At 34.5% G+C, this 17,866-nt stretch overlaps 1 protein-coding gene across 1 annotated transcript in view; it reads left to right on the forward strand.

The window, feature by feature from the left end:
- Positions 1-17,866, forward strand: part of GALNT13 (polypeptide N-acetylgalactosaminyltransferase 13) — a 558,990-nt gene that overhangs the window by 205,709 nt on the left and 335,415 nt on the right. The window contains exon 4 of the mRNA XM_024122312.1: positions 9,181-9,349. Within this exon, the coding sequence (XP_023978080.1) occupies positions 9,181-9,349 (169 nt within the window). The remainder of the gene's footprint in view (positions 1-9,180; positions 9,350-17,866) is intronic.

A 17,866-nucleotide genomic window follows, 5' to 3' on the forward strand; every position in this document is an offset into this window, starting at 1 on the left:
ACCTCTTTCAACTCCTATCCCCTAATGTCAGTCAGTGCCTTGCCAACCAGAAGTCAAAGGACAAGGGAACATGGATGATGTGAAATAGAGGTCGGCAACCCTTGACACAGCAGGCTGGAGATGGTGCAGAGGGAGACCTAGTGGACCAAATAAAGACATTCAGCACAACTGCCATCAAAAAAGCACAATCCAGCAGTAGATTTAATTTTATGACTTAAAATCCTTTAGGGTATTTGAGATGAACCATTTTTCTGCTCACAGTATTATAATTTTAAATTGCAGACCTTTGTGAAGGATTTTTTTTACTTCTGACATGTGGAATCATAAGAACCTCCTGAGTAATATTTGCTTCACATTTTCTGTGACTAATAGTAGCTAATAAATTTCAAGCTTTATTGGACATCTTATGCAGTTTCGTAATAAGTAAAATGTTACATTCAGAAATTATTTTAAAAATATGTATCTACTACCTCAATTAGATGTACAGTCAATGAATGCAGTGCTTTTTTTTTTTTTTGGCCAACGTGGGTTGCTAACTTGATGAATCATATGTGTGATGATATATCAAATGCTGAGAGTTTATTACTGTGTATTTTAGGAATAATTTGTAGTGTTGGGTTATGTAAGGGGCTTCTTTAAAATGGCCATTGTTCCACTGCGCTGTCTCCTTACAAAGGGTTTCCCAATGCATCTTGAAGCCAAAATTCGTGTTTTGTTTCCAAAAAAAAATTTTTTTTTTGGCAGTGTAGGCAGAAGTTGGGGGATGGGGAGATTTCCTATTTAAAGCTGAGACTAAGGTTATTACTAGAGCCATTGCAAGCTGAGGACCTTTTCAATACTTTTAATGAGGAATCTCATTCTTAATGCGGAAGGAAATAATTTCATGTTTCAGCATTATTATATTACCTTAGTGAACATTTTAAAAGTTGGGTCCGTTGTTTCCAGGAAATATTTATGACTGTAACAGGTGCCAAACAGCCTCTTAATGTACAGAAGAATAGCACTGGCTTTAATAGACATGTAGATGGTTTTGTAAGGACGATTGTGAAAGGTGAGTGAAAAACATTTATACTAATATAGAAATTTGCTTTTTCCTAAAAGAGGAACCAAGAACTTTACTATCTGTCCTTACTCAAATAGTTTTCCTTATCTGTAAATTACAGTGAAGCTCCTATAATTTCCTTATCTGTAAATTATAGTGAAACTCCTGTGAGAACTTTCCTGCTAAAACAAACCATAATTCTTTATGATACTCTTTTACCTGCTTGTCATCTTAGGCACATTAAGTAGCTTTCCTTCTTTCAGGAACTCCACTCAATACTGATCCCTTCTTTTTCATTCCCCCAACATCCACTAACTTCACCTTCTGTATCTATCACTGTAAAAGCCATGTTATATCCATCATCACTGAAACCAGAGTTTTGGTTAATATGCAGCTGAAATCCCCTTATTAAGTACAGTTGAACTGATTTAAACAATACAGATGATGCTAAAGAAAGAATGTAAAAGTTCTTCTAATCTAAGAAACCACTGCAAGTCTCCGTTGGTGACATATGTTTATACATCATATAACATTTTTTTTATAGAAATGGGCTTGGTTTTTAGTATTGTTTCATGACCTCTTTTTTCACTCAAGTATAATATGAACATCTACATAATTAAATATTTTTCTATAGCATAATTTTAATTACTTTATGTTTTCTGTATGTGGATATAACACAATTTATGTTGTATTTAAAATGTATATATAGTATGTAGTATAATATATATGTAGTATATAGTATCTATATGGAGAGGGAGAAAATATACATTTATTTTTTTCTTGCATGTAAAAACACATAGTATTACTTTAATTATCTATGCCAGTAAAATTAGGGGCATATCCATATTTCCTTAGAATATATTTTTATAAAAGATTTCTGAGTCATAATTTATAAGCTATGTTTCATTTTCTTTTATAGAATATTACAGGAATGTGTGCTACGGGCATCTACTGTAGTACATATATGCATTGGCACATAACTTCCATTTATATAACTCTGTGAAGTTATTTAAATATTTTACAAAAGAAGAAATTATGGACAAGAAAGAAAAGTCCATTATTGTAAGGCTAATATTTGCCAGTATTTAAGCAGCCATACTTTGTATTGAGTTATTATTGAGAACCATTTGTAATAGTTACACAAACTACTATTTTTATTAAAAATTACCATTGGGGTCTGAAATAGATTAACTGCATACTCCACTTTATTTAAATGGTCTCTTTAACTATCTGCTTAGGGTCTGATTTGTGATCTAATTAAAACCTCTTAAGGCCATAGTCTTCACACATTTTAATTGTGTGCCACTATCTGTAGAAATTTTTCAGCTTGTATTAATGTATCTAAATTTATTTATTATGCATACATATATTTTTCTCAACCTAAATATTAAATACTAGTGAGGACTAATTTTTAATATAAAAAATAGGTATGAAGCAGAGATTTTACTTTTTTAAAAATACCACATGGATCATTTTATACATCTTTGAGGTGGGAAAAACCTCTACTTTAATTACTCTGTTCATCAGTCTCTCGATAGAACTAGATTGTCTCAAAGTTTCCTTCTACTTTTTTGAACTTATTCACTGATTGAATGAATGGTGTCAGGCACTGAGCTGAGTCAAAGTTGAGGCAGAATACATTGGTGAGTCTTCATAGACCAAAGGGGAAAGAACAAAGTGCTCAAATAAAAATAACACTATCAGGTATAACAGATAGGTCTGCAGTCCCAATGGTTTAGCAAAATAAAGTGTTTTTGCTCTCATATAAATTATGCAGTGGGCATACCTGATCATCTGGTGGCTGTCCTCCAAGTGGTGATTCAGGCATCTATGTTACCGCCTCCTTGTGATGGCTCTGCCGTTTTCAACACGTGGCTTCCAAAGTTGCTATAGCCAAGGAAAGAGCATGGAGAATTGCACATGGGGAATTTTTATTGGCCAGGCCCATAGCATTTCTATCCTCAGTTACAAAACCACACTTAAATGTAGGGGAGGCTGAGGAATGTTGTATATCTGTGTATCCAGGAGGAAGTAAAATGGGACAGTTCACTAGTTAGACTCTCGGCCATTACATGTAAACAGATAGTGGTAATGGAGTATTATAAAAGGCGTAATGGAATAAAGTAAAAGAGCTATAAAAACAGAGAAGAGAGAGTGTTTACCTTATCTGAAAGCTGAAATTGGTGAACAGGGATTATTTCAGTCATCAGACATAGGAGGAAATTCCTAGCCAGAGGAATATCAGAAGGAAAGTCAAAAAAGGTGAGATAAACAATAATTATATTATAGCATGGTTAATCTGTAATTTCCTCATTAAATTTCCACCATATTTTCAAAACAAATTCTTAAACAAATTTTTAAAGATGTAGACTAAGGAAGAAAATTAATTGAATCATCGTTTATAATAGAGATTATGGAAACAACATAAATGTTCAAAGACAAAGAATTAGTTAAATAAATCATGGTAGAGCCATGTTATGTTATATTTTGCAGCCATTATAAGGTATGTATGGATTCACATATTTATTTGGGGAGATTTTCAGAATTGCTTTTTAAACGATAAAAACAAGTATGTATGATAATGATAAATGAAGTGATAACATTCAGCATGCATGAACGATCATATTTTAAATACATAAGTATGTTTCTGAATAAATTAAAGTTGACCATTCAAGCAGAAGTTTAACTGATTTTTTCACTTTTTTTCATCGTGGCTACCTACCTATCTCTTTCTTTCTTTCTCCCTTCCTTCCTCCCCCTTTCTCTCTTTCTTTATTCTTTCTTTTAAATGAGCATGTATTATTTTTATATATAATAAAAAGAATATATTTTTGATTTAAAAAATAAGTAGAAGACGGTTTTGGAAATTAGTGTTCCCTTGGTCCTGTGAATGATCTCTCACTTAGCTGGTGGAAAATGCTGCCTTATTAATATCTAACAAGGGGTACCACCCTACTGGGAAATAGTAGCTAATATCTGCTGGACTTGATCCCATTGGAGCTTGCTATTTGCAACATTCTTGCTGCATAAAAATCTAGTTACTGAAATGTAATGGGCAGAAACCAGACCACCACATATGGCCATGTTAAAATTTTTTAAAAAGTATTATTGACAGATGTATCAGATTTATAAAAATGCATAGTTTTTTTCAAAAGTGTAGTAAATGAATTGCCATTTATTCCCACATTAAATAGAATGAATTTTGTTTGATATATATATATATATATATTAAGCTCTGTATTATAATATTGATATTTGAAGTCTATCATTGTTTCTAATAGAAATGGGACAAAATAAAGATATACTGAGTTCCTTTACTTTAACAAGAATTATTCTTTTTAAACTCAGGGTCTGTAGATTTGCAAAAGAGCATGGCCCACGGAACACTGAGTGGAAAGCAAAATGGCTTGGATGGTGGGATGGTGATCCAAGGGCTAGTGTGATTTCCTCATCTTCTGACTCCACTGCAGACTTGTTTATGATTGACAAGACAAGCAGCATTGTCTTAGGGAAACTGATTTATTAGCAATGAAGTATGAATATTCAAACATGAGAGAGATTAAAAGTCAAGGCTTTAAATTTATTTCAACTGATGATTTGGAAGAGATGAAAATTAGAGAAGAGCTGCAGTATCATTGAAAAGAAAGATTTTAAAGGCAAATATAGAGAAATTAACAACTGAGTAGATCTGAGGATAGAAATATAATTTGAGGTAATTTTTTGGAAAGTATGGCAGATGGGATAACATTTAGATTTTGGTCCAATGTCATGCTTTTACCAATATGCATCATATATTACTGTGTTCTTGAACATAATAAAATCATTATTTTACAATGATCTAAATTTTATTTTACTCAGGTTTGTTTTTAAATATAAACTGTCTTATCTCTCTTTTTTCAATTAGACAGTGCTTATTGTTAATGGGATATTTCTGCAACTGAAAAAGTGTTCATAATGTACATAAGCCAATAATGCAATTAATATGTAGTGTTCATTTTGGTAGACTGATCAGTTGGTTTATTTATATTTTGGTGGCCATCATTTTATCAATGGGAGTTCTATGATAAAAATAAATCTCATTTAATCTATATGGTATGCACTATGTTAAAATGAAAGATATATGTCATATATATGTACATCTATATAATGATTCTGCTTTTATATTTCAGCAAGTTTTATAATGTCATATTGAGTCGAATTATCTATCATTTTTAATTATTTAACCATATAATCAGGAAGAAAATACCTTCCAGCATAGTATATTAATTTATTTTTATAGTCCAAACCAGATTTGGAATTGGGACATTTCCATCCATATTTACATCAATAGTCAAGGTATAATGTAGATTTAGTTACCTTCTCCATCATATTTGCCTATTAAGAGTGGAAAAGTAACACCAAAACTTCAATGACTTTTCTTTCTGTTTTTTTACTTTGGCTGTGGAGGAGCATGATATCTTGTAGGTGTGTGGGTGGATTTTCTTTTCCTTTAAACTATGTAGAGGACAGAAATAAACAGGTGAGAAAAAAAGTAAAAGTTGCTATTTAATGGTACTGGAGATCAGAGATAAACTACATACTAAACTGCACAATCTTTTCTATTTCCTATTTATATTATTTGAATAATTAAAAAAAAAAACCTGCTTCTTCTAGCAATATATATTCTGCCAGATAAGAGCCAGGAAAAGAAAAAGCCTGGTTCCACGTTATAATCACTTAGCATTTTTTCCTTGAGCAAGGTGAAAAATACCAATAGGTCTGCTCATGCATATGAAAAAACATTTTGTAAAATGTCAAATATGCATTCATTAGAGGCTATTATAGAAAAGTATATTTAACTTTGGGGAGGAGACACTTAACCTGATACACATTAAGTTGTCATCTATTCTTCACTAAGAAGCTGAGAATAATTAAGGAGAATGATTATATGTGCTTGCAAACTAGTTCTAAGTATACGGATACTGTTTATGACAATTTTATTTTTGTTGATAACACTACAAGATGATATACTTACTCTACCACTGACAAAACTATAATTTTCATAATGCTAAGCAAAGGAAATGGTCACAGCTTTGAATATATTACAAAAAACAAGTACTTAAATGTGCTATAACTTGATCTTCATTCTCTACAATGATGGAGTTGAGCTCCATGGTTTTTCTACATAGCGTAAATGTCATTCCTATCTATTTCGTAGTCTTGTTAGCATTGCATTGATGCTAATGCCTTTCTCTGCAATGTAATGTGTTTTTGTTGGACTTTATAGAGGATATTTTAAAGAACTGTGAATGGTGAATGAATTGCTTTCTTAATTTCTAAAAATTCTAATTTTTTTAACCTCAAATTCTTTAAGCTCTCTTTAATGTATCAAAAATCAAAAATTCTTTTTCCCAGAAAAAAATTAATCCTATATTTTCTGACATTAAGGTTACAGACCAGAATATGTAAAATATCTATCATCTACCTATCTATCTATCTATCTCTACCAATCTAGATTGAGACTCTATTTCCTTCTAGATAGATATATAGATACAGACACATACATAAAATATCTATGGTCAGTGGGCAGTATTATATAGCTTGGTTATGTCCTTTACTTCAGAATTAGAAGGGCTCCTATGGAAACTATAAAAATTCTTTTTAACAGTTTCTATGGAATCAAAACTTAAAGAAATCCTAGAAATGAAAAGTACTTTAAGCCCTATCTAAGTCCAGCGTCTCACCAACAGCACAAATTCACCGAAAGCCAACACCAACAACTCCATCTGATTTCAGGGACAATAGGCTTACTAACTCCTGAGGGAACATATTACTGTTAGAATTCTAATTCATAAATTGAACAAAATATGCTTTTTCATAAAATTCCTGCCATCATTTCTATTTTTGCTTCTTAAAGTGATTGAGAGTCTTCATAAGCTTTAAGATAACTTTTTAAAATAGTTTGATGTTGAATACATATCTTTGTCATTTAAAAATTTCCCGGTTCTTACCATTTTTCTACATGTAAGAGGATTTGCAGGCTAATTACCTTTATGATACCCATATCTGAAGTTCCCCAGAGATGCCTAAATCTCTTTTATAGTCGGACTCCTGCCATTCCAAAGTCAGAATAACCTTTCACAGAAAATAATCTACTGGAAGACCCATTGTATATTATTACTGGTAATATCAGTTTTGATGTTTTATAACTATGGTCAAATCAGAGGAAAGTCTCCTTATTGTGTTCTACCCTAGTTTTGACCATATTCTTATATTATATTAGAATTTATATTCTATGAAATGCTGTAATTTGTGGATTATTTTCACATGCTTTTTATCCTTTAATTTTGTATTGAAGTATAGTTGACTTACAAAATTGTGTTAATTTCAGGTATCCAGCATAGTGATTTAATTTTTTTTGCAGATTATATTCCATTTTAGGTTATTACAAGATATTGTATATAATTCCCTGTGCTCTACAGTAAATCCTTGTTGCTTATCTATTTTATACATAGTAGTTTGTATCTGTTAATCTTATACCCCTAATTTGTCTCTCTCCCCCTCCCTTTCCCCTTTGGTGACCCTAAATTTGTTTACTATGTCTATGAGTCTGTTTCTGTTTAGTATGTACACTCATTTGTATTATTTTTTAGATCCCACATATGAGTAATATCATATAGTATTCATCTTTTTCTGTCAGTCCTGTTTCACTAAGCATACTATTCTCTAGGTCTATCCACATTGCTGCAAATGGCAATATTTCATTCTTTTTTATGGCTGAGTAATATTCTATACATATACATATATACATATATATACACATATATATGTGTGTGTGTGTATATATATATATATATATATATATATATATATATATATATATATATATATATATGCTTGCCACATCTTCTTAATCCAGTCATCTGTTGATGGGCACTTGGGTTACTTCCATATCTTGGCTCTTATACATAGTGCTGCAATGAACATTGAGGTACAGTGCATGTATCTTTTCAAATTATTGTTTTAGTTTTTTCTGGATATATACCCAGGAGTGGAATTGCTGGATCATATGGTATTTCTAGTTTTAGTTGTTTAATATTCTTTAATTTTTTAAATACATTTTAAAGTAATCTGAGTCCAAATATTTTCCCTTTAAAGTATATGGAAATTAAACTCAGTAAGATTAATGTGTTCGGTGCTATAATACAGCAGAACGTTGGAAGAGTCAAGACCAGAACTACGTTTCTTTCATGGTAACCTAATTTAATATCATTATGAAAAGTAAGTTAAGGGTACATTAGGATTAACTGGAACCTTGTCTTATTACTATATGTTAGCATACATACAGACATATGCACGCATGCATGTGCCTACACACACACACACACACACACACACACATTGAACCATGTATTTTATAGCTAGAAGGGACATTTGTGTGGTGATAACTTGGAGGAAATGGCAAGAACATTAGCTTGTATAGAATCCTGAGCGCTCTTAATAAAAACAGTCAAGCCCAGAATATTGCTCTGAAATTCCAGTTATGGAACACAGCCTCCAAATTCAACTTGACATTTAAAATTATATGTCACTGCTATGAAAGTTCTTTTCACTTATTTGAAAATGATTTGACAACAAAATCAAATTCTGATGGGGATAAAGCATTGCCAACCTTACTTGCTTTTATAAAGATATAATGGTAGTAGTTATTTGAAATACCAAAATATTTAAGTAGATGTGAAAATAAATTAATCTTGGTAAATTTTTTAAATTTCTCTTTTATCATTTTGCACAACTTAGTCTGCCCAGAGCTCAACTTCATCCCTCTCTAATAAGTGTATTAAAAAACAAGAAAGAGAAGTTTTAAATTTTGGTGTTTTGTGTTGCTTAATTATTAAGTCTTAATGATTAGTCAGATCATATTATATGTGATAGACTTGAAGGACAACATGCAGCATTGAGTTAATGAATTAAAATAAGTTGTTTCTTTAGTGTAGTGCATGGTTTGTAAGTGGCAATAGAGATTTGATGCTTTTATCATTAAGCCAGTTTATAAGTGATACCCTTTAGAATCTAATCCAACACATGAGTTTATATTTTCAGTTCATTATCTGTTCATTATGTTTGTATGTATGTGTGTACCTGTGTGTGTCTTACAGCTGTTATTTCAAGAAACCAAGAAGGGCCAGGAGAAATGGGAAAGGCTGTGCTGATTCCTAAAGATGACCAGGAGAAAATGAAAGAACTGTTTAAAATCAATCAGTTTAACCTTATGGCCAGCGATTTGATTGCCCTTAACAGAAGTTTGCCGGATGTAAGATTAGAAGGGTGAGTTTACATTTGTTTTATAATCTTATATATTAGCAATCCCCAAATTTCAGAATATCTCAGAACTTCAATTAACTCAGATTATTTGAAATCTAGAGCTATATGGTTCTGAATACCTTTGCCGTAGCAGGAATTAACTGTGCATACATATGATGAGAGATATGAACTGTCTTTCTCTGGCAGAGCAAAATATGTTACTTGCAAAGACATTGCAGATACACAAACCTAACAGTTTTTTTCCTTCATGAGATGTCTTTTTGTTTTGCTTTGCTTTATCTTGCTAAAAATAGAGCAAACATGATCTTTGATAAATTATTTTCTTGCCTGTATAAAAAGCTCTTATACTTTGGTTTGAAAAACTATACACTTTGCTATTTTATAGCTAGAAGGGACATTTGTGTGCATAAAAATAGCCAACTGCCTGTGTGATTCTTTGACCCTTTAAAAGTATTTATTGTGGGCTCTTTAGCAATTTATGATGCTATTTATCGATATAATTAGAAAGCTCAGTTATCAGCCATGGAGGAAATACTCACTTGGAAATAATAATACTGCATGAAAAATTATGTTGAAGAATTCAACACTTATGTGATTAACTGTAAGCCATGCTCTAGATAGTTGAACATATTTTAAATGGAGGTAATAAAAATCAGAATATTTAGTGGCAGTATTGTCATCCTTGTATATAGTCCTTATAAAGAAAACTCTTGGCACTTAGAAAAGATATGTCCTCAGTTTTTAGAAAATCTCCAGGTTTACAAATATCCTCCAGAACACACTTCTATTTAAAAACGAAGTTGTTCTTTTAGACATGTAATGGCCTATACATAGTTGATGCATACAAAGTTTGCTACATATAACGGGTTATATTACATTAGTGCGATGGTGACATTAAGATATTTACGAAACATGATTTTTTTTCCTTTCTGAATTACTTCAAATAAGACCAAAATAAATTAATCCAAGCCTTGTTGAGATGCTGGCCTGGGTTGTCAGAAGGATCATTTGATAGCTAAGTAACTGGTTTTGTATACCCCTGTATGCTTTTGAAATGTCTCTCTCAACCAAACCACAAGTAACTACATATTATGGATATTTTTGGTTGCTAGCAAATAGCTTAAGCATCAAATTTAACATTTTTACATTCCAGAGGCCTAAATAATTTTACAGGTAGTTCTGTCCTTATTTGTATGTGTATGTTTGTATATGCGTAGATACATTTGAATTTTTAAAGATATACAGTGTACATATTCTAAGTAATTTTGAGCATTTTATATGCTGAGTTCATAATGTTATAATGTTGCATTTATTACCTTGTTTTATATACTATGTTGTGATAAAATGGGAAAATGTGATATTTATGTGTTCAGGAAAACCATGTACACACTATTTCAATTTTTTTTAAATCTTCATTTTCAACTCTCAGAACATATAACATTAAATTTTATATCAGATCTGGTATAAAATTAAGGTAAGAACTATTTTAATACAGAGCCATCACAAAAGAAAAAAGGAAGCAACATCATTATTGAGCTTCCATTTAAAATATTTGTGGCCAGTGGTATTACTTGTTTTAAGAATTACTGAGTGTATTAAGTACTTGAAGATTTAAGTCTTAAACTATGGAACAATTCAACATTTAAAAAATGTAGGATTCAAATCTCAGTATAAAAACTATTAAAAAATGCCATACCTACTGTAGATATTATTGCTTGAATTTTGAGATTTTGCAAATAATAGTAGTGAAATAAATCATTTTCTGTTTTATTTTTATGACATCACAGTGTATGCAATTAGGAAAAAAAAAGAAAGAAAAAAAGAAATACCATCTACAATTCCTAGACAAATCATAAAGTGTGTGTGAAGTTCACTGAGGACATTTGCAAGTCATCTTGAATGACTCAATTGTGTGACTGCCTGGGAACAACTAATGTTGAGAAACACACCATGAATCAGATATCCAAACTTATTTAAAAGATGTAAAAAGCTGTTAATACTCATTTGATGTAGAAAACTATATTTTTTCCAATTTTGGTATTACAGTTCATTTTCTGGATAGTTACATCTCATGAGATGATACATAAAGCTAGCCTCAGTGATGACTGAAATATCAAGACATAAAAAGATGGGATTTATAAATAATTAGTTTAAAAAGATCTTATTTCAGTGAAAACTTGAGTTGATATTTATTTAGAAAGGGTCTGAACTGCCCAAACTGTGAATTCTTTAAAATATCTCAGCATATTTTATGACTGCATTCAGAAAATTGTCCAAATAGTTTAATGTTGTGTTTGGCTTTAATATCAATCTACAAATATTTGAAGATGTGTTCAGAGTGTTGACCTGAAACAAATAGACTGCCAGATATTTCTCCAGCAAAAATGGGTTTATTTAGGATCAGCAGAGAATTGCAGTTCAGGGTCTGCAACCATGGCAAGACACTTGCAAGTCCCCACACAGCAAGGGAAGGAGAACTCTTTTATAGAGTGAAAAAGGAAGTTGGGAGGGCTGTAGTAAACAAAGAGTCCATGGCATTTCATTGGCTGAGTTCTTGCCAGGAAAGAAGTCTTTCTTTGTCCAGTTGGGCTCTGTTATTCTTGCAGGGTATGAGACTCCCCTTTCTGATGCCCAAGCTCTATTTAATTGAGGTTTCTGTTTGTTAATTTTTTTTACATTTCCCTCTTTTGATCATGATCTTTCTCTAAAAGCATCACTGATCAAGAGTCAGGTTTTCAGGTTTCAGTGGCTTTTTGTCCCTCAGTGTCAGGAAGGATCTTTCCTGGGTGGTGTCTCATGTCAGAGGGAAAGTGCTCAGATTGGAAACCTATTAAAGTCATATTCAGGTAACAAAGAGGGTTAGGAGGGAGAACTCTCAGGCATTATTATTTAAAGTCTCTATGTTGTCAAGATCATAGAAACTGGAGATCATCTGATGTGTTATATCATTATCAAAGGTTTAGCAACAAACTTCCAACAGGCCTGCTCTGGATATCTTGGGAAAACTGTCTCATCAGATGTCCTCTCCTCCAATACTGGGAATTTTTTTTACTTTTAGGCCACCAAATTATGTGCAGGTCCAGTCAGTGCTTGGCGCTGTTTTTTAGGTGTGTCGTGGAAATCCAAGAGTCTATTCCTTGGGGTTTAGTGGCACAAGTGTTGCTTAGCAGTAACCTGATAGTGACCTTTCCAGCAAGGTTGAAGAGAGTATTTCTGGAAGTGTCTTTTTCAATGGAAAAAAATCTCAGGTTGCAAGGTATGATGCTTGAGGTCTTCATCTCGCAAGGGTGCACTGTGAACAGATTGCTCTACGAAAACTCATAGTGATTTTTAATAGAATGAATTAGGTCTTTGCAATATTGGAGGGTCTTTCCTTTTAGCAGTTGTGGGTCAAAAGAAGCAAGAGCCAAGTGCACTGGCGTTCTATCACTATCTCAAAGGGTGAGAGTTTATGAGTTCAAAAAGGGGTGAATCTGAGATTTAGAAGGACCAACCACAGTGCTTCTGGCCAGGCTATTGGAGAGCCTCTACAAATTTTGCCAGTTGAGTCTTAATGGTGCACTGAATGTGTTCTTCTAAACCAGAGGATTGAGGCAACAATCCACACCAGTGACAGTGCTGTAAAACCAGCCAAACAGCAAAGACTTGGCAAAGCACCTGGCCAATAAAATGGGTCACTCGAACACTATGAAACTCAAGAAGACTTCTTCCAGGCAGGAATAATCTTTCCCAACTTTAGCCACAGAATAGGCAGTAAATGGTCTGCAAGGGAAGGTTTCAGTCCACGGTGAAGACATATAGACTGTGACTGAAACATATTTATATCTGTTAGAGGAAGTTGTATGAAATCCAGTTGCTAGACCTCAAATGGTCCATTTGGCAATTTAAAATGTCTGGGAGAAATAGGAACAGACTTCCCTGGGCTGTACTTTGGACAAGTGGGACAGTGAGGTAGGCACTTTTTGTGGCCCTGTTAATGTTTCCCCACCAATATTGATTCATGATGGTATCATTTTTGTCAGTAGACCAATGGTTTAATGCACGTACAGTAGTGAGGAGTGAGCATTTTAGAGTCTCAGGTAGGACTGCATTGTTATTTGGTTCAAACCAGAGCTTTCTCTGTTTATCAAACCAACAATAATTGAATTTCCAATCTTGTTTTTCCTTTCCTGAGGCCAATTGTTGGACCTCTCTAGCCAGTTTTTCTAAATTATCATTTGGATAATTTGGAAATACCTGTTGGACCATGACAGAGGTTTGGAGGCTGTTGGTCCCTTTAAGGACAGCATTCCTTGCAGAAATATCAGCAAGGTGATTTCTCTTAGTGTCCAGAGATTTCAAGTGTAGAATATCCCAGAATCTTAATAATAGCTAAAATGGCAGGTAACATTATTGTACACAATAATTTCCTGAACATAAGGGCCATTTAAAATGTTATTTCCACTGGAAATAAGGATGTTGTGGAAATGTTGCTTCCACAACATTCCAAAATCATGAACTACTTCAAAAGCCTATCTACTGTCAGTATAAACAGTTTTGTCCCTGGCTAAAGTTCAAGCCCATGTAAGAGTGTAATTCAGCATGTTGAGCTGAAGTAGCCACAGATAAAGATGCTGCCTCAACAACATCAAAACAAATTATGATAGCATACTCAGAGCACTATTTGCCATTGTCATCTTTAAAATAACCATTGGTGAACCTTCAGAAGTCGACATTACCTAATGGAATTTCTGATAGATCATTATGAGTCAGGAGGTGGTCCATCAGTGTTATGCAGTCATGAGAAACTTTGTGGGTGATGGAGGGGAAAAGAGTAGCCAGGTTAAGGTTATTATAACAGAAAAGAGTTATGTGAGGGGCAGTTAACAAAAGGACTTCACAGGAGGTAAGACGGCTGGTGGAGAAATATTGAATGTGGTGAGAATTCAGGAGAGCTTCTAATGCATCCGGTACAAAAATAGTTAAAGGGAATTCCACAACAATTTTCTTGGTGGCTTTAACCAAAAAGGCAGTGGTTGATATGGCACTAAGGCAAGACAGGTATCCCGGTGTCACAGGGTCTCGTTGCTGGCTATAATACCTTATGAGTCGATGGTGGTCTCCATATTTTTGGGTGAGTACCCCAAGGTCATTCCCTTCCTTTTCATATACAAAAAGGAAAAAGGAATCCGATAATTGTTATGCCCAAGGACAGATTGCCTCATCAAACTCTCCTTTAGGGCCTTGAAAGCTGTGTCTTCCAGTTCTTTCCATAAAACTGGATAAAATTGGATTGGGGTTGTTACTGTTGAGTAAAACATGCAGAGGTTTGGTCATAAGAGAGAAATTTCAAATCCGATTTTGGCAAGAATCAAGTAGCCCAAGGAAACCTCACAGTTGGTGCTTACTTTTGGTTTTGGGGAAACTTAGGATACCATGAAGTCTCTGTAGATCTAGGTAGAGCCCTGTTTTTGATAGCATATGCCCTAAATATCAAACCTGGGGGACTTCTCTGGTGACACAGTGGTTAAGAATCTGCCTGCCAATGCAGGGGACATGGGTTCAAGCCCTGGTCTGGGAAGATCCCACATGCCATGGAGCAACTAAACCCGTATGCCACAACTACTGAGCCTGCACTCTAGAACCCGCGTGCCACAACTACTGAAGCTTGTGCACCTAGAGCCTGTGCTCTGCAGCAGGAGAAGCCACTGCACCGCAACGAAGAGTAGCCCCCACTTGCCGCAACTAAAGAAAGCCCACGTGCAGTAACGAAGACCCAATGCAGCCAAAAATTTTTTTTAAAAAAAGGTAAAGAAAAAGGAAGGAAGTATCAAACCTGGGTTTGGCCAAACTGCAATTTTCCTTTGGTGAACTTATGTCCCTTTAAGAATAAAGGCTTTAACCAGTGGATGCTGTCTTCCTGTGGGGGGGACTTGAGAAGAAGAGTAAAGAAACAAATCATCCAGATATTGCAACAGAGTAGAACCTCTAGGGAACTTGATGTCATCCAGATTCGCCTTCAGGATTTGCGAGAAATAAGAAGGACTCTCAGTAAAACCTAAGGCATTACTGCCCAGGTGAATTGTTTTTTCTTCCCAAGTGAAGGCAATAAGTACTGTAGCTTCATCATCTGGAATACTAAAAATAAATTGCATAAATCAATTATATTAAAGAGTTTACTTCCAATGGGACTGGATGTTAGTAAGGTATGAGGGTTAGGAACAATAGGGTGTCCAGGGATAACAATGTTGTTTATTGCTCTGAGGTCCTGGACAAACCTCTACCCTCAGCCCTTAGGTGTTCTCACCAGTAAAATGGGAGTGTTACAGGGCTAGTACAGGGATAATGAGTCCTTGAGCCGTGTAATCTTCTGTTATGGACTTTATGACTTGAAGGGCTTCTTTACTTATAGGATATTGATTAATTCTGGGAAGAGGTTTTGAGGTATCTAATTGAATTTTGACTGGAGGTACACTGTGAATTTTGTCACATCAGTTGGAGATTTTGCCCATATGGAAAGTGGTAGTTGATTCAGTAGGAACAAGTGACCAGTGTTTTCAGAATCTGCTTTAGTACCATCAGAGTAGGAACAAATAAAAGATGTCAAAGGGCTACTTAATTCACCTGGGGGTTACTTTGATGACTACTGTCAATTTCTAGAATTATTTCCCCTCTGGGAGAAATAAATTCTGGTGTGATGCTTCTCTAAGCCTCAGCTTAATAAGTAAATAGGGTCAGAGGAACTAAGGATAAAAGAGTGGGCATCTCTCAAAGGGCCTAAACAAAAGGGAATAGGTTCAGAGACAAGAACCTCTTGAGGTTCTTTAGAAATCCTCACTATTTGAACTATTTTAGTACTCCAAGGGAGGGGTTGCTTATAGTAGTGGGGTTGAGCATTAGGCATGTGACTGCGGTGTCATTTAGGGTGGGAAGAAATTCATCCCCAATCAGAAGAAATGTTTCTCCAAGTCAGTTAGGTGGGAGAACTGGGAAGAGGCCCTGTAGATCCCAAGAGCCCTGTCATTGAGAGTAAGGACATTGGGAAGGCTGGTTAGAGGGCTGAAGGTGCCTGAAGTGCTTAAATTTGTAATAGTCTCTTTTCCAATGTCCTGGCTGTTTGCATTGGAAACAGGTTTTGGGTTTTGGTTTTGTGTAGGAGCTTCCATTTGCTGGAGTTGAAGAAGAAGAATTTTGGTGGCCTTCTTTTGAGGTGACTCATCTAGAGTAAGAGAGCTACTTTCCAGATTAAGTAAATGTGGAGTGGACATAGTTTCCCATTCCGTCTGGGTCCTTTTTATTAGAAGGAAGAGGTCCCAGTTCAGCCCATTAATAAACTAGAGTTAAGAGCTACTTGGATGGAATCAACATCTGAAGGAAGAGCAGAATTTTCTTTAAAAACAATCTGAATTCAATAATAAAAAATCACGAACAGGTTCAACATATTTTTATGTGCAAGCCTGAATATTTTTCTAATCAACAGGCTTTGGAAAAACTCTAGGAATTGCTCAATGACATCATCTAGCAATTGCCTGAGACTGATCATTTAATAAGTTAGTGGGCTGTTCTCCTGGTTATAATTCTAGTGACCTTGCAGAACTTTCCCAATTAGTGGTTTTCATCCAATACTAGACCTGATCTTAATTGACAAGCATATGATCTAGCTGATATAAGTCAGAGAAACCAGGGTGATAAGTTTGAATGACTGTAATAAATTTCTCCACCATCCGAGAGAATCTTTGGTTACTTTGGGAAAATCTTTGACTATGGCTCCTAGTTCAGCTTTAGTCACGGGAAGATGAGAACCTAAGAGTTTAGCCTCTGGAACCTCAGAAAGCTTAATTTTAAAGGTACATGTTCTGACAACTTTAAGAGGAAAAGGGAGTGGGGAGAGTTTCAGAGAAAAGGGAAAGATTGACAAGAAAATTAAGTATGGGGAAATTGAGGTTAAATTGGAGGCAGTGTAGAATGGATGGAGGAAGATGGCACCAAAGGTGGAGTCTGGACATGAGGAGAAGAGCAATCAAGACAAGATGGGACTAGAAGCAGAGCCTAAGACAAAGAAGCCAAGGAAGGAGAGCCTGGGGCTTTGGGAGCCATTGTTTCTCTCTTTAATCATTTGTTTGCCTTAGTTAATCTTAAAATCATATTTTGCAGAGAGGCAATTTTAGATACCTGATAACATTGGGAAGCCTCAAAATACCAATTGAAATAAGTGTTCCAGTCAGTTTTGGAAATTTTTGAACCAGTTCAGTTTTAAGGAAATTAAGTTTAGGGATTTCAGAAGTTCCCCATCATGGCCATTGAGATTCTAAATTGCCTTTGGTCAAGTCAGTCCATTTATTTAGAAATTGTGCCTGGGGAAGGACCTTGGTTTTAAAAATAAAATTAGCCAGAGTCCCTGTAGGGAAGGCACCCTCAGAAAAGCTAGATAACTGGGATCCCATTTCCTAGAGGTTTTTCCCTTAGAGCAAAGAAAATTTTCAAACAGTTTAAACAGTTTGTAGAACAAATGGCTTAATTCAAAAGCTTGCAAGCCAGTCC

This window comes from Physeter macrocephalus, chromosome 2 (genome assembly GCF_002837175.3).
Source record: "Physeter macrocephalus isolate SW-GA chromosome 2, ASM283717v5, whole genome shotgun sequence".
Taxonomy (NCBI): Eukaryota; Metazoa; Chordata; class Mammalia; order Artiodactyla; family Physeteridae; genus Physeter; species Physeter macrocephalus.